The 18,218-nt window shown below is 40.8% G+C and overlaps 1 protein-coding gene across 1 annotated transcript in view; it reads left to right on the top strand.

Annotated features, from left to right (window-relative positions):
• LOC149080939 (leucine-rich repeat protein soc-2 homolog) overlaps positions 1 to 18,218 on the top strand; it is an 85,331-nt gene that overhangs the window by 42,286 nt on the left and 24,827 nt on the right. Inside the window, exons 2-3 of the mRNA XM_089237632.1 lie at positions 8,023 to 8,178; positions 16,828 to 16,962. Of these exons, the coding sequence (XP_089093758.1) occupies positions 8,023 to 8,178; positions 16,828 to 16,962 (291 nt within the window). The remainder of the gene's footprint in view (positions 1 to 8,022; positions 8,179 to 16,827; positions 16,963 to 18,218) is intronic.

Below are 18,218 nucleotides of genomic sequence, written 5' to 3'. Positions count from 1 at the left end.
TAATTTAACATGGGATCCTATGAGTTTATTTGGGTTGGGGGCGATGAGAGAAAACAAAAAATTTGAAGAAGGGGGCGATGGAACAAAAAAAGTTTGTGAGACTATGGTCTAATGCAGTGTTTCTTAACCTTTTTTGCCCGTGGCCCCCCTTTGAACCATATTTTTTTCTCGTGGCTCCCCCCGTCTTACTCAGAGTTTTCGACCCTCACCTAGGAGCAAGATCCTTTATTCGTATTGAATTGATTTTTTCAGTGAATGTATATCGAACGAAAGTTTTGCAAATATGATTGGCCTCCATACCACTGGCCTAGAGTTTACTGCTCTGCCCGCTAGTCTGAGTCTTAGTCAGGGCCGTCTCAACATCATGGGCGCCCTAGGCAAAGTGATGCTGTGGTAGTCCCATATTTAGCTGGAAATAAAGTCTATATATTTCCTACAATTTTCAAAATTTGTTGTACTATACAAAATATCATAAGGTGGGGGTCAGGTATTAACATGAGACCCCCGGGCATGACCCCTCACAAGAGTGGGACTGACAAAGCCCTGAGCCTGATATGGCCTTCATTTTTGTTTTTCCACACTATATGTAATATAGTGGAGCGGTCTGTGAAAAATGTAGCTGGTGGCCTGCGAAAAACCCCACCGTAGGGAACCTGCAGCAAAATGTAGGCGGTGAGTCCATGCCCATAGACGGCCCTGGTTTTATGTGTGGTTTTTTGGATTCAGTAAAAGTGTATAGTCACTAATACAAAAGCTTTATTTCTTCACTCCTTAATTTTTCTTCTCAGCTCTCTGCAGCCCTCCAAACCACCTGTCATGGCCCCTTTCTCCATTTTCTTCCGTGCCCCCCCCCCCTGAAGTATCCCAGTACCACTAGGGGGGGGGGCATATGGCCCCCGGTTGAGAACCACTGGTCTAATAGAAGAAAAAATGATTGCCCCAAAAGGCGGTAAAAAAATTCTCGAAATGGGCCGGATTTTCGCACTGACGATAATCACGAGAACAGCGCCGCCTTAAAAATTGCCGGGCCTCGCAAAAATGTGCGACCTGGTTGAAGTTTTCTAGAATTTACCAGGTGGGGCGGCCTAAGAAAAAAAAACAACTTGGCCCTGGGAGGGGGGGGGGCTCCCATGATGCTCTTAAGACGGTCCTGCATGAGAAAAATCCACACGAGAGCAAAGAAAAAAAAAAGCGGCACGAGACGGGGGGGGGGGGAATTCTCGAATCCTCTAAACTCATAATAGGAGGTGGGGAGGGGGGAAGGCACGAGGCCGCCGTAAAAAAATTCCCCAAACGAGCCGGACTTTTTTTTGCACACACGGTACACAAAACCCAAAAAAAATAACCCCACGAGGTAGACACAAGCCCCAGAACAGCGGCTGGCTTCTTTCTGCTGGCGCCCATCCTCGTGCCGACACGCGGTCCGAAAGGAATGCCCGGAATCCGCGATAACCGCATCCAGCGATCGCCATTGGTTAACCCTTGCACAAATAGGCCCCGCCTCCCATCTATACGTATGCCAAACAATCCAGCCGAGATCCACCTACCACGTGAGAGCACACACACACGATCTTCTTTATTCTTCTTCTCCCCCTCTCCCCACTCTCTTCTCTCTCTCACACCTCGAACTAGCCTCAAAGCATATCTCTTCTTCCCCCCCCCCCTGAAGATACCAAAATATAGACGACTCTGATTGGTCGACTCACAATAACGGAGCTCTGGGGCAAAAATACTGCTGTCGAGGTTAGCACGAAGGAGGGGGGGGGGGAAGTGAGTGGGAGAGGGGGGGAATAGAAATTGGACGGAAACGCCCATTTTAATCTGAACATTCGGGAGTGTGCACACGCATGTTTTTTTATCCCCTCCAGGAGACTTGGGCCAGATTTTCCAGGGACAGGAAGGTATACACGCTTGTTTTTTGTTTTTAACCCGTTTATAGCAATGATGATAACAAAATTTCGGACCCGTTTGTTATCATGAATGTTATCAGCATGTTATAGTGGCAAATGCTTATCCTGCGATTGTTTGCATGACTTTGGGTTTTTTTTTTTTCCCCACCCTCTTCCCGTTTTGCGCTTTTGTCGCCAGGGCACGAGAGCCCGCCGAGTTCCTGCGCGTGTCGAGACGGAATGGCGGGAAAATTTTCGGGCGTCTCGCTGGCATTAGCATGCCCGCCCGGCTAATCTTTTTTGCTGGTGCTCTGCTAGCTAGCATTAGCTGAAGAATGTGACACCGTGATATTTTTTATGCTGTATGTGGCTCTTTTTTTTTTGGCATCGTCTTGCCAATTTTTTTTTGTTGCTAGAAAAAAATTTAATTTTAAAAATACAGTAGTTGCAATGTTCTGCGTGCAGTGAAACCTCGATATAACGATAGATACTCTGGGGGGGGGATCAATTGTATATATCGTTGTATACGCGGATTATCGTTACATAGAGAGTCATTTTTCTCCAAAACAAGACTTGGAAAAAAAAATATCGTTTTAGAGGGATTTATATCGTCGTATCGAGTATCGTTGTATAGCGAGGTTTCACTGTATTTTCATTCCTCTAAAAAAAAAAAATAAATTCAATGATAAAATTTGTGCATTTTGATGAAAAACAAAAAAAATCGACTAATAACGGGGAAAAAAGTACAGGTTGTCTCATAAATTCGCAAATTCAGTAGATCCCGCTTATAACGTTTTTCAAAAAAAATCGTCATGAAGAGACGTTGTAAGCGAGAAAACGCTTAAACCCGGAAATCTTAGTGGGAATTTCTTATTCCCACGAAGAGGAGGGTTTTTTTGGTACAGAAGGAAAAAAAAAAACGGTTAAATTTTTTTTTCCGGTAGAGGGCGATGCACAGAAACAATCCACATTTCTCTTAAATTCTCTACCATATCCGACCCCCTTTCAAGTGGTGGAGGCCCCTGTGCGGGTACACCTGTTGCACCTCCATAGTTACGGCACTGAGTGCCAGTAACAGGAAAATTCATAAGTTCACTTATCAGAATGTTATCACGGTTATCCTGCAATCAGGGTCGTCTTAAGAGCATCATAAGCCCCCTGGGCCAAGTGGTTTTCCAGAGGTCCTACTTAGCAAATTCACTTCTCGTTTTTTATGAGGCCCCTCTTCTCTTGAGGGTCCCCCGGGCTGTACGCGGGTGGGCCCATGCGTTAAGACGGCACTGCCTGCAATGGTTTGCATCACCTGTAGTTTTTATCCCCGTATCCAAACGCTTTTCTTATTTTTGCTTGGCATTTGTCGGCTGTTTGTCGCCAGGGCATGGGAGCCCGTGTTTGGGCACCGAACAACTTCGCCAATAGTGCTTTATCCACCAATGACAACATCTCAATGGAAATCTTATTGTAAGTGCCAGCAGTACCGTAACTATAAGTACTTGTAGTAATTACTATGTCCTGTGAAATAATTTGCATTTAGGCCCATTCTACCCCTAGAAGGGCGGGGGGGGCAGTGCGGGTGCACCTGTTGCACCTCTCTAGTCAAGTAACAGAAAAATTCATAACTTCACTTATCAGCATGTTACCACGGTTATCCTGCAATTAGGGTCGTCTTAAGAGCATCATAAGGCCGCCGGGCCAAGTGGTTTTCCAGAGGTCCTACTTAGCAAATTCTCAAATTTCAACTACTTCTCATTTTTTATGAGGCCCCCGGGCTCATGCATTAAGACGGTACTGCCGGCAATGGTTTGCATGACTTGTAGTTTTTATCCCCATATTTTTAAGACCGTATCTTAACACTTTTCTTATTTTTGCTTGGCATTTTTCGGCTGTTTGTCGCCAGGGCATGAGAAGAGCCCGTGTTTGGGCACCGGAACAGAATGGCGGGAAAGTTTACGGGTATCTCGATGACATTAGCACAACAAGCTAAATTTTGTGCTGATGTGCCTCAAGGGTGACTAGTACTTTTTGCTGCTATGTGGCCATTCAAGTATTACGTAAGCAGATTTTCAGCCATTTTTGACCCCTCCCCCCTGTCAGCAAAATTTCGTCAGTAGCTCAGAATATTTCATATCTCCAAAAAGGGGTGGTTGATGACGCGTAAGCGCACCTTCAAACACCCCTCCCCCCTTGTCATCAAAAGTCAGCAAATCCGAACCCCCCCCCCCCGATGCTGACGTAATACTTGAATGACCCCTATGGGAAGTAGGAAACAAGCCTCCTAGAAGTAGTATCTAGGAGGCTTTGGTATTACCTACAGCCTTCTTTCCCGCGCATACATTAGAATATGATCCTTGAATTGGTTATACTTGAAATTCATCATGAGCATGAAATTTGCATTTTATAATTTTTTTTTTAAAATCGACCAATGACGGAACCTTTTTTACGTTGTTGAATTTTTGCATTGGTTTTGTAAAATAATCACAGTCAAGTCATGTCACAGTAAACCCCTCCCCCCCTTAAATGACGGCTGCGGTCACCCCACCTCTTTTAACGGCCAAATAATATAATTTCCCCGTACATAATAAAAGTATGCTTTTCCTACCCCTGATTAACGGTCACCCTCTCTTTTGCGGGCGAATGTTTTCTGTCCCGCCCGGTGTCTTTAGAAGAGAGGTTTTTGTTTTTAGTGTATATATAGTTATATGACTACTTCCCCCCCCCCCCCTTCTATTTTGTCACGCCAACAACGTGCATGGGTAGATAGTTCTAGAGCTCGCTGTTGCGAGGAGTGATTTTACTAATTGGTTGCGAGTTGGATGTCCCGTATTTTCTGTGACAGTCCCGGTTTTTTTCCTGTTTTTCTTTTTAGTCGTCCCGACTTTTTTTTCTCCCGTTTCTCAGTCGAAGTTTTATTCAGTTTGTTATTTTATCAAAAACGTTGGTAAACAGGTTATTTTCAACGGAATGACTGAATGCAATATTATATATAATATATACACTCGTGTGCAAAATTAAGGAAATTAGCACATTATGTCGAATTTCTGAAAAACTAATGGATTTTAATGAAATTTTGTCCGAATACACAGTTATAACAGAGAAAGAGAATATACCGTACAAAAGTCATAGTACGCACGTATGATTGTCAGTGAAGCTCATCATTGCAGGAATGTCCAAAATCCACGTTGCAAGATCGAACTGAAAATTATTCTAATACGGGGTACGGTTCCCCTCTCTCACACAGTCAAACAGGTCGCACAGCGTGACGGCATACTGGACACGAGGCAGTTGAGAAGCCCCAGAGGCAATCGGCCCCATTCCTGAAGCAACCCAGTTTTTAGCTCCGGGATGGTTCTCGGAGGGGGGGTTGCGAGATTCAATTTTTGCCCCAAGAGGGTCCCGGACATGTTCTATTGGTGGTGGTGGGGGGGGGGGGTTTAGGTCAGAAGATCCGGCTGGCCAATCCATACACCGCGAATATCCTTACTTTCCAGATAATCCCGATGTGGACGAGCGTTGTCGTCCATGAACAGGAACCGAGGGCCAACTGTGCCCCTAAAATATCGAACATAGGGCTCTAAGTTCTCTTCTCTACACCTCGTAGGCAGTCAGCGACCCCTTTGTCAAACACATGAAGGGGGTGTGCGGCCGTCCCACATGATGCCTCAAATAGACACAATGTGCAGATTCTCGTAATTTTACGCACGAGAGTATATGTACGGGGAAATTAATTAATAACGGTAATAACAATTAATAACGCTAGTCTGTCGTTTATGAAGCTCTTTTGATAAAGAAGTGAAGTTATTGAAAAAAAAAATATTGGGACGCTCAAAAATATCGGGACGAACGAGGGGGGGGGGGGATTGAAAATATTGTGGGGCTTAGGCCTACACCACGAACTCTTGCAATATAAATCAGCAAAAATTATTCTTTCTATACGAAGGGACTCGAGAATATTTTCTCACTGAACCCTGCGTCTGGTATAATGGACGACCCTGAATTTTTTTTATCGAGTCATTCGCTTCTGCAACATAATGATGCGCAACATGCACATCCTGTAATAACATGCGGCTGTGTTTGACGACACCATCCGGAGGATTTTAAAACTAAAAAAAACACGTGGGTAGTTCGAAATCTCATGATGAAACAGTTCTGCCAACTATAAATATTTAAAAATAGTTCAATTTCATTCATCATTTATTACAGGAATATTCATGGGCATTTTTATTTATTAACAAAATAAAAAAAATCATGAATTTCCCGGAAATCGGGACACATGGTCGCCCTATATAGGGGGAGTCGCGCTTCAAAAAGTTTGGGAACCACTGGCTTAGAGAAATAAAATCCGCAGAACATTATTTTTATGCTTTGGAAAATTTCCCGTTTTGTGCTCTTGATGTTTTTGGTAGTGGATCAGTGTTTCCCAAAGTGGGCAATATCGCCAATTGGGGAGGGATGAGGAGGAAAATGTTTTGAAGAAGGGGGTGATGGAACAGAAAGTTTGGGAAACTATGTAGTAGATCAGCGGTTCTCAACCGGTGCTCCATGGAGCCCTTGGGGCTACGCGGCCACTCGAGGGAAATAAAATAAATTGGCAAATTTGATAAGTAAATTAAAAAAAAAAGTGACTTGCAGTGTTCTACCATAAAAACTATTCACAAAAAGGGCTCCTCGAGTCAAGCAGGGCTCCGCCATAGAAAAGACCGAAAAGGGCTCCGCGAGTCAAAAAAGGTTGAGAACCACTGTAGTAGATGGTTTGCAACCAGCTGGCAAAATCAAAGACCCGCAACCTTAGGGGGGGCCTTTGATTTTGCATCTCTGCTTTATAATCGGTTTCAAACTTGACACAAAGTTGCTCAACTGTTTTGCAAGATCAACTTTCGTCATTAATTTAAGATTCTTGTCGAATTTTTCCGAAAATTTCCAAATAATCTTTCAGAGAAAGCGCCTTTCGTTTATCGACATTACGGAAGGCGGCTTTGATTGACACGAGCACTACAGTAAAAAGGAAATTCTACAGGTAATGATCAAAAGAAATGATAAACTACTGTGTGTGTGTGTCTGTACGGTAAATGTCCCTTATTGACAGAACCTGTACGCTCCAAATCCTTACAATGGACTTTCGAATTCTCTGGGGATAACACAGAAAACACCGGGAGGAAAGAAAAATTCTAAAAGGACATATGGCCGTCTCTCAAACAATTGAAACTCGTTTCTTTGGAGCTCGCCGCGTCCGCGTATCCTCAGAATCAAGCAATAAACGAATCACTCAAGTGCCCACTTTAAAATGCTCATCAGCCAGCTCAATTGCTATTTTAGTATGTATCGGCAATCACCCAAAAAATTTGCAACAAATCTGGCTTTTGCGGTGGCAACATGCAAAAAGAACTGTTGCAGCAACGCGCTTCTTACTGCATGCAAAAATTTTGCTCATTTGATGGATATAAAATGACGTTTTTCCGAAAGATTCGGAGTTCGAGTAGAAGTTTAAACGTTGAATAATTGAGGTTTCTTTTTTTTGAGGTCGAATAAATGAATTATTTTAACATTAAAATGTATAGGAAGGAACCAATATTGCGACCGAAACCGAACGTCGTATAAATGTGAAAGTCTAATAACTGAGTGACGTATAAACGAGGTTCCACTGTCAGTGCCGTCTTAACGCATGGGCTCACCCGGGCACGGCCCGGGGGCCTCAAGAGTGAAGGGGCCTCACAGAAATCAGATCTGATTAAAATTTACTAGAATTTACAAGGTAGGGCCTCAAAAAAACCACTTGGCCCGGGGGCCCATGATGCTCTTAAGACGGCACTGTCCACTGTATACACTCGTAGGTATGGAATGATTCCAATGAATCTTAGCAATCGTGCTTTGTGAACGTGCTTCGTAATTTGTGAACGTCTTCTAATTTGCACTCAGAAATGTCATTTGCATGTAAACTGTGGATGCAAATGGCGTTTCGACAAGCTATAGCTTTGCTTTTTTCCCCCTCACCTTCGTTAATAATAAAGTTGCAGAATGTGTATAATTAGGTGAATATTATACACGCTCACCTAAAAAAAAAATGTGTATAACATCGATGTAATATTGGAAGTTATTGCAAAAAATGTGTAATTTTTTCTTCCTTTCTTATCTTCAGAGAAGTTCGTCCTCTTGTTGTCAAGTAGAGTGTTGCGGCAGGGGCGCAGACAGTGGCGGTGCTTCATCCACGGCGTCATCAGAGGAATCCGGAGCCACGGTCCGACCGGGCCCCAGTTCAGCAGGAGATATGGAGATGAAAGAACGAGTGAATAGTGTATGTATATTTCATTGTACTGTAAAGCGGTGTTTAATCAACCTTTTTTTTCCAGCCCCCATGATCCCCTTTGGAATATAGTCGAATCCCGTTATAACAAACTCCAAGCGAACGGAGAAATCACTTCGTTATAACGAAATTTTGTTATAATGGAATTTCGGGTTTTTGCATTGTTCCTTTGTAAACTTATCTGGGGGATTATAGAAAAGTGTTCGTTAAAACGAAATTTTTCGCTATAACGGTATTCGTTAAAACGGGATTCGACTGTATATATTCTTCTGGTGCCCTGCTTCCCCGTCTTATCCGGGGCCCCCTACCCTCATTCAAGAGCGAGAACCTTTCTACTTATCGAATTTAGTCAAAATTAAATTTATAATGAACAAAAATTTCATAACAATAAGGCCGGTCTGTGGAACCCTAGGTCAGGAATGGATCCAGAAGGTGGGTGATCACATCTTTCCCAAAAACCGAATAACCTGTATATGGGAAAGATAGATGTGCTTAAAATACGAGACGATCCAACAAACCTACGCGATGAATCGACCCTCCCGACACATCACCCTTGGTCCACGCCTGACCTAGGCTAGAGTTCAGTAAGCTTCCTTTTTGTAGGGGAATTTACGCATGGCCTCCTGGCAAAGTGATGTTCTGGGGGCCCCCCACACTTAACTGAAGAAGTAACAGCTTACATATGCAGTAAAATCTCTCTTTTGCGCACACCGGCGGGACAAGAAAAAAATCGTCAAATTAATCATTTGGCCGTAAAAGAGGGGTGACAGCATCTTCACTGCATTTACATGACAGTAGTCATTTCTTTCACATCATTAGAGCCCGGAAGTTCAGGCAAAATGCCATAAATGTGTGTGCGTGCGTATTCTAACATGTTTTCAAGTTTGTTAGTGAATTTCAGCGGTCATAATTTGCAAAACTTGGATATTTTTGGCATTGAAAACTTCAAAAGAATCGCTCTTTTTAAAAATTTCCGACTCTCAGTATTAATTATCATCAAAAGAGCCCCCCCCCCCCCCACCTGCAACTACATTTAGACGCATCCAAGTGATCTGAGAGATTGCTGTTGGCATGAATTAATTTTGCTTTGACCGGATGGTATTAGACGCATGGCCCCCCACATGGAGGGGGGGGGGGCTGACAGGGCCCGGGAAGGTTATCATCATTTTTTTGCCTTTCACGCTATAAATTAACTACAGAAGGGGCCCGTTAAAAATCTGACCGAGGGGCCCGCAAAAGATTCCAGCCTAGGGGCCCCTCTACAGGATGTGGGGGCCATGATTAGACGTGAATGGTTTTGTTTCAGATGAATGCAGCCCGTGACCGATGATTTACCGAAGCTCTTTCGTCCAAAATGCCCTTTCGTCAATTCAAGAGGTCTTGCTCATAGAAGGCGGAGTAGGAGTAGACAGGGCTCTGTGGGGGCCCTCCATGTTGTTTTGGTTTAATTTTTTGCACCATAAATGCACTGCAAACAACCATGGCTATTTATTAAACATACATATTTAGTACTCGATTAAAAATTGGCAAAAGTTCCCCCTCTGGGGCGTGTGACAGATGCGGTCACGTTGGGTCCCCACGCTTGAAGGAGGCCCTCATGCGTGGTTATATACAAAAAAATTAATTTTTCTTTTTAGAAAAATAAATGATTATTCAAAAAATGATACAACAAATAAACGAGAATCATTCGCAACTCCCCCATTCGAGAGCCCCACAGATCATTATCCCTACCGACTCCGCGTCTGGTAATGGCAGCCCTGGAAATGGCCTAATTTTGAGGGGTCTAGTAACATTTTATTTTGGACTTGAAATCAATTTAACTTGCATAATATAATGCAGTTATTACACACTGTAATCAAAACAATAGATGGATTAAGTGCAATCGATTTGTCAGCTAGTTTTTGGACACTAAATACCTTAGTTTTTAGTTATTTGTAGTTATTCTTTTCTTTCTTCCAAAAATTATAAATTATTTTTTTAGTGCCTATTTTAGGCACTTTTAGTGTCTTTTTGCCTTCCGGGCTCTACACATCATATTTCACTTGAGAGCTTTATTTCTTCACAGTTTTCTGTGGCCCCCCTTCCACCACTTGTGGCGGCCCCATTCTTTCATCTGATTTTCACCTGTGGTCCTCTTAGAACATCCCAGGACTGCAGGGGGGGGGGGGGCCATAGGTTGAGAACCACTGCTGCCAGCATATGTTATTTACTTTCGAAAATGTTATAACGTGCATTTCATACATTTTGAGTTCATATTCATTACGTTCACCGCAGAAAAAGTCAAATCTCTAGTTATTTCTGGACGGAAAAATCCCAACAAGATACACAAATCTCGTATTAGTCGGCCCGTTCCTCTCTCACAAATTTCGGCCCAAGGTGATCACACGAACCTTTGGGGGGGGGGGTCCCTTCTTTTAGCATCCATTGAGAAACTGCTATGGAGTATTGTTATGTGAATACTTTCGAAATATATACTAAAGTATGCTATGACAGTTGCTTATTTTTCTACTTGTCAGTCGATTTTTCAAACAAAATGTTAGTGTTCGGCCGAATAACGGTCTATGTCACTTTTTTTTTCCTTCAAACTTTAGAGGAGACAAAAGTAAAGTTATCACTGAATCAGGTAGAGCAGTTGCAGTTTTTTTTTTTTCTCAGTTCAAAAATCTACTGAAATAACTTTAATAATCAATTTTTCTCAATCTTTTGACATCTCCGGCTCCTTCGCCCAGAGATATTATGCAGAGGTATTGGAATTGAACTTCCCGGCACCTGCTTATTATGTACAGTAGTTCTGCCTCCCACACCTCACGATATTGAATGTAAGGGCATCTTGGAAATACATCATCACTGATTCATCATGTGGGAAAGTGATTCATGTCGTCGTTCAGAGACGTCCATCGAACATAATCACCATGAATAAAGGCTATCACGGTCGGTATCAAAGTCAGAAGATCCCTTATAGAGCCGTGGTCCAGATGAATTACTAGTAAACGTTTTCCGTCCACAGCTGCTGTGGAAAACCTTAGTGTAAACGGTCCACAAAAAAAATTTATAAATAAGGTCGATTTCCGGACCGCTGGGATAAAATTCAATGAACTTCCCTCTTTTGAAGGGTTTCGTGCCCGGACGCCTCAACCTTACGGGTCCCCGATCAAAGTAATCTTCTGTACTTAGCTGGAAGTAACAGCCTTACATATTTACATTACTTGCCGTCGAAAATCGTCATCTTGTCATCAAAAGTCAGCAAATCCGAAACCCCCTCCCCCTCGATGCTGACGTAATACTTGAAGGACCCCCTTAATCGAACATTATGCTTCACAAGCCAATTATGAACACAGATAATGTTTTTATTGAATGAAAACATATTTATAGAATTAATGGAAAATATGTTACTAGTGTACGATAAATATATTCGAAAGTATGTACTCTAGAAGTATTCTTCAATACGTACGCTTAATTATTTCATTTTTGTTCTCCGTTGAGCCAATTAGAGGGTGCTAACTTTCCTAATGAAAAAGTAAAAATCTTAGATATTGTGATCATTGCAATTAAAAACAATTTCATTTCATTTTTGATGTCTGATTTATTCGAGAAGCTTTATTAACATTGATCCCTCATTAGTTCTCAACATACAAATTATACTAACGTTGTAAAATGACAATTGAATTATTCCCCGAATACCCCGCTTAATCGGATATTATGTGCTGGAATCGTTGATATCCGATTAAGCGAGGCCGAATGTACCATTCATATTCGTCATGTTTTGAAAATATCTGACAAGACATTGTCAAAGCTCCCCCCTCCCCCCCACAAGTAAGTAATCCTTGGTTATCCTGAACAGTTATCGGAATACGGTTATTATCCCATCTACGATTACGACAGAAAGTTGTTATCCTACGTCTGGAAATGAATATATATATATTCCAAGAAAGATAAAAAGAGAGAATGTGCGATATTAATCTAAAGTAAGAGAAAGAAAAAGAGTAAGAGTTCGAGGAATAATTGATGAGAGATGTGGAGTTATATGGTTTCCTATCTACGTAGAGTTATATCCGCGTCTATCTATCTATTCAGTCTAAGTTATTACACAACCGATAGTGACAAAATCCATGCAGATGGATCGTAATCTCTGAAACTCAGATAATGAAGTGATATTGATAATGACGTATCGTTATGAACACGCAAGTCTCCATCTGATGAAGCTTAGAGGTTTGAGTAATATGTGAAACGTCAAAAATAATTTTCCCATGAATCTCATCAATATATTGTATATCTCATATAAGGTTTATAGGAACAAAATATATGAGTTCGGATCGAGGGAAATCACACAACTCTTATGGGGAATTATACGTTATATTAAATGGGATGAGAATTCTGCGGTATTAAATAATAATTTTATGATGACGTGAAGAATAAAAATTGCCAAGTCGATCGACGCCAACAATCAGACAGAGGTCATTTACACGGATTTCACTAAGGCATTCGACAAAATAAATCACCATACACTATTTTATAAACTCCGTTCTCTCAATGCGTCCTAGAACTCTATCATGTAGTTCACCAGATACTTAAATTTGAGAACGTCCCAAGTTGTATTTCATAACGCAATTTCAACAAAGTATGTCAGTGGATCAGGTGTTCCTCAGGGTTCGAATCTTGGATCATTGCTTGTCTTAATATTCGTGAATGACCTTCCTCGGTGCTTCAGTGCATCTAAGTGTCTGATGTATGCTGATGACATGAAAATTTATCGCGAGGTTGGGAGTTTGGAAGATTGCATGGGCTCTACAAAAAGACCTAGAGTCTCTCCATGATTGGTGTGGGGCTCAATGTTCGTAAATGCCACGGCGTCAGCTATACAAGAAAATTGTCATCGACCGAATTTGACTACACCATTGATGCAGTCTCAATCAGTCGTGTTTCTGTAACCAAAGACCTTGGTGTTTTCTTTGACTCCAATCTTGCATTTACCGATCATATATATGATCTCACAAATAAATGCTTAAAACTGCTAGGATTTGTTGTGATGACCAGCAACAATTTCAAATCAATCGCAACACTTTTCAGGACTTGTGCTCCCGAAACTGGAGTATTACACTATTATGTGGAGTCCTCGCAACAATCTAGACTCACTGATTCTAGAAAGAGTCCAGAACAGATTCCTACGTTATATTTCACAGGCAATTCCACGCCTACATTAATGACGTAAGTACAACTGAACTGCGACGTTTTTTCCATTTTCAACCATTGGAATGCCGAAGAAGAAGAAGTTACCTTCGCTTTTTGTATAAAATTGCCAATCATATAATTGATGACCGCGATCTTCTTCAACTTGTTGATTTTTCTGTGCCAATTGGAAATAGGCCTGTGTTTGGCAGACTTTTCGCCTGCCTAAACCCCGAACAAATATTTTACGACGGTCCCCTATTTTTGAGATGTGCAATATATATAATCAGTGCGATGTGAAACCCGATATGTTCAATTCAATAACAAGGGAGTTTCTTAAAAGTTATATGTGAGTATTGAATGTTCATGTTATTATGCTTTTCCGTATGTATTTCTCAGTATCGTATTTTTAATCATTGTTCCACTCGTTTTTGTACTTTGTTGTATTCACCTTTTGTGTGTGTTTTGTATTTCTCTTATCTTTTCCATCTCTGTAATTGGGCAATCCTTGCCTGTGTGTGTTGAGATGTGAATCAATAAATACATTTTTATGAGAAGAAAATAAGATATAACTGATCCCCCTTCAAGCTGCGAGCATTTGCGATTATGCACAGCGAAATCACCAAATACAGTCGGCCCCGCTTAATCGGATATCAACGAGCACACAATATCCGATAAAGCGAGGTATTCAGTTATTCGGAGAACAATTCAATTACCATTTTACAATGTTAGCATAGTTTGTATACTGAAAATTTATGAAGGATCAATATTAATGAAGCTTCTCGAATAAATCAGAGATCAAAAATGAAATGAAAATTATTTTAAATTACAATGATCACTAGGGCTAAGATTTTATGCTCTAAAACTTCTATAAAATGCTCTATAAAGCATGCATTTATGCTCTTAAAAAACTGTGAATGTGCCCGTTGTAAAACGAAAAATGTATGTCCTTAAAATTTTTTTCATTCCTATCTCAAATAACATTAGTTTCAACAAAATAATATGGTAATGAGAAGTGTTGATGCTGCGTCTAAATTATTTTGAACCATTACTTATTGTATGAACAGAAATTCTTCGTTTTACTAATTAACCTCACATCGTGCCAAAATTTCTCTCTAAGATTTCCCTTTTGAGCAAGTTTTTCCCTTCCAAATTCAGAACTAATGTGTTTCCATCTATAGGTAAAAATACCTACTTAAGTAATGTATTTAGCTTTAGAAAAGCAGAAAATTAAATAAATAAAAAATTCTTTTTATTGGATAAAAACTCTCAAAAAAAATTTCCCACAAACGCTAAAAATTTTTCTCCCGTTTACCAATTTTAGCCAATTTTTCCCCACGAGTTACCATCACTGATTCAGATGATTAATCTATTTACAGCCACACACCAGTGTCCTTGAAGGGCTAGTATTTTTATGCTCTGAAAATAATTTGGTGCGGGTCGGAATCGAGTTTCAGTTTGATCTTCACATCCACAGAATACAATTTGATGTGGGTCGGGGCGTCATTCGGTGTTTTGGTTTGTTTTGGCCTACAGACCCCACAGAATACAATTGGAAGTGACCTCCATAAGCACAGAATATAATGCGGCCCTTATATGCTCGGAATATACAGTGGATCCCGACTATAACATTTTAAAAAAAACCGTTATTAAAAGCGTTGTAAGCGGGAAAACGCTTTAAACGGGAAATCTATATGATCATTAGTTGAAGTTGGGCCCACGAACACGTAGGGGAAAACGTTCTAAGCGGGAAAAAGTTCTAAGCGCGACCATCATAAGCGACAAGTGTAATTGAATGTGGCCTTTATTATAAGCACGGAATATAATTGAAAATGTGGTCTTTTTTTATACGCGCAGAATATAATTGAATTCGGTCTCTATGCGGACAGAATACAATTGAATATCAACACCTTCTATAGCAGAAAGCCTCAGCGCGAAGCTTTGATGTCACTGAACTCGTCCATTTCGCCTGTAGCCATTGGATATAGCAGTCCGACGTGTATGTGAAATATTTACCTTTTTTTGCAGTATATCCAATGACCGCAGAGAGCAACAGGCCCACAACGGTAAAATCTTAAAACTTTACACTTCACTCATAGTTCGGAAAATATTTAGTAGATGGCAGCACTATAACAAGCCCCCCATTAAACAGAAACAAGCTTCAGGTTCACAACACAGACACGCACATTCCAACATGTACCAATTCGTTAGAAGTTCCGCAGAGTAATATGGACGAGGTACACACGTGTGTTTAGTAGTAGTAAATCCAATGTATATCCAATGACTATAGGCGAAATGGTCGGCTTCAGTGACTTCACGAGCTTCGCTCGGAGGCTTTCTGCTATACAGTCGAATCCCGTTTTAACGAATACCGTTACAGTGAAAATCTCGTTTTAACGAACACTTTTCTAATCCCCCAAATAAGTTTACATAGGAACAATGCTAGGTAACCTGGAATTCCTTTATAACGAAATTTCTTTTTAACGAAGTGATTCCTCCGGTCTATTGGCGTTCGTTATAACGGGATTCGACTATAGAAGGCGTTGCCTGTATGCACAGAGAATATGTATGCCGCCTGGCAGTCGAGTGGTTACGGAACTAGCTTCTCACTGTGCGTGCAGGTCTGGGTTCAAATCCCGGTTCGGGCATGTATGTCTTCTATAACCTAAACTAACAAATTCCCTGGACGTATCATGCCGATCCCCTTGGGAATACGTGAAGATCACGTTACATAAATTTAATGTGGCTTTCAAATGCACAGAATATAATCTTGAGTATTTTTCAACACGCACAAAAAAGTTGAACGCGGCCTTCATACTCACAAAATATAACCTAACGCGTGTCATACGCACAGAATATAATTGAAAACAGCCCGACTCCTGGTACAAATCTGGTTGATTGGTCCTTTGCTTCGTGTGAGAAGATTATTGAGAAGGGGCCAATCAAGTATTACATAAACAGATTTTCAGCCATTTTTGACCCCCCCCCCCTGTCAGCAAAAGTCAGCAAAACACTGACCCCCCCCCCTCCCCCCCGTCTACTAAATTTCGTCAGCAGCTCTGAAGATATGAATATTTCATATCTTCAAAAAGGGGTGGTTGATGACGTAAGCAACCTTCAAACACCCCCCCCCCTCTCCCCTGTCATCAAAAGTCAGCAAATCCGAAACCCCCTCGATGCTGATGTAATACTTGAATGACCCGGAAGATATAATCTTATATATAATCTTATTTATCATAAGATTGTAATAAATAAAAATAGCGATTCCGAACTCACTGGACACTAACATTGAGGGGGAGTGATGTTTGTAAAGAGAAATATAGCGTCTAATGAAAATTGGAAATCATCCTGCCATTGCAGCATCCATGATGAAATTTTAAATAGTGATTCTGATTATAGTTTTAAAAAAAAATCGTGGTGTAATATAAGATGTCCATTATTATTTTTATTAAATATTGTTATTATCTTCTCCAGCAAGAGAAAAAGTTGAGTTCGGGCTCACTTGGTGGCGGCGGCGAGAGCACTAGGCCTAAGCAAGTCACGGTTCATCCCCCCGGAATGAAAGTTGCAAAGCCTACCATCAAGAAAAAGCTCATCCAGGCTGACCTGGTCAGTATAACTCCTTACTACCAAATACGTTCATTTTTATAGAAAGCTATTCATTATGAGATATTTTCTATTCAAATTTGTTCTTTTGATTAGCACTCGTAGATGATTAATTAATGAAGCTATTATTACAGAGCTGGTAATCAGCGCCGTCTTAACGCATGGGCCCACCCGCAAGAGAGGAGGGGCCTCAGAAAAATGAACAGAGTAGTTAAGTTTTTCGAGAATTTTCCAGGTAGGGCCTCGGGAAAATCCCTTGGGCCGGGAGCCCATGATGCCCTTAAGACGGCCCTGCTGGTAATATTTATATTTTAGGAGTTTATCGTGCGACTGGATGTTAAAATAGCATATTCCGGAAAAATATTTCTTCAGAGCCCAGGCTCGTCGAACTAAATAAATTCTCAAGTAAATCACAAACGAGTAACACTGTGTACTGTGTTACAGGAGAGCAAAACCAACCTCTAGCTTTTTTGATTAATATGTTGCGCGCCAATTCCTCATTGACAGCTAAAAAGATAGCTGCCAATCATGAAAAAATCGCAAACTTTGAAATCAAATACCTCGCTTTAAAAATTTTGTATTTATGCATACGGAGCATGGCTAGGGACGTTTAGGCCCGTGGTACACATGCTCCCGAAAAAGTTTGCTTATTTGCTACTAGGTATAGCGTGCTTGCCGCGTGTATGCATTTGCTAGGACCTAGCACAGCCATAGGCTTGCTTGTTATAGGCATTTTTTTGATGTGTGCTTTATTTTGAGTGTGCGCCACACCCAATATTTGATGAATTAAAGGATACGTAATTTTTCATATTTGAAAAATAGATGTGATAAATTTTTAGCCTCGGCCAACATTATGGTATAAATAAATGAGTAAATAAATAAATAAATGTATCATTTTCTCTAAAAGAATACGAAAATTTGATTTTCACCACTTTTCCGCGAATCTCGTTTATTTACACTTTTTGAAGCCAAAATTAGTAATAATTTTGCTGAGCACTTGAACTGTAGATCCTTTTACTAAGTACAGCGCACTTTAACCCTCTGAACAGTCTTTAAAATTTTCCTGGTCCGCATTACAACTGCCATATTGGAAATTAATGCGTGTTAAGAATCCGAGATATTCGGGGCGTAACCGAAATAAAGCAGATAAAGTTTGACGAGATATCTCGGGATTGCCCCTGTAAAGGTTAATAATTTACCTCGATATTAAAATTTGAGAAAAAAAAATTTGTGACGATAGTTTAGAGTTCGCTTTTGTG

The sequence above is a fragment of the Pholcus phalangioides genome, unplaced genomic scaffold, assembly GCF_987345545.1.
Source record: "Pholcus phalangioides strain wild (caught in Gottingen) unplaced genomic scaffold, Ppha-v1.0 ptg000010l_1, whole genome shotgun sequence".
NCBI lineage: Eukaryota > Metazoa > Arthropoda > Arachnida > Araneae > Pholcidae > Pholcus > Pholcus phalangioides.
The sequence above is the reverse complement of the archived record's forward strand: the minus strand, read 5'-3'. Positions and strand labels throughout refer to the sequence as shown.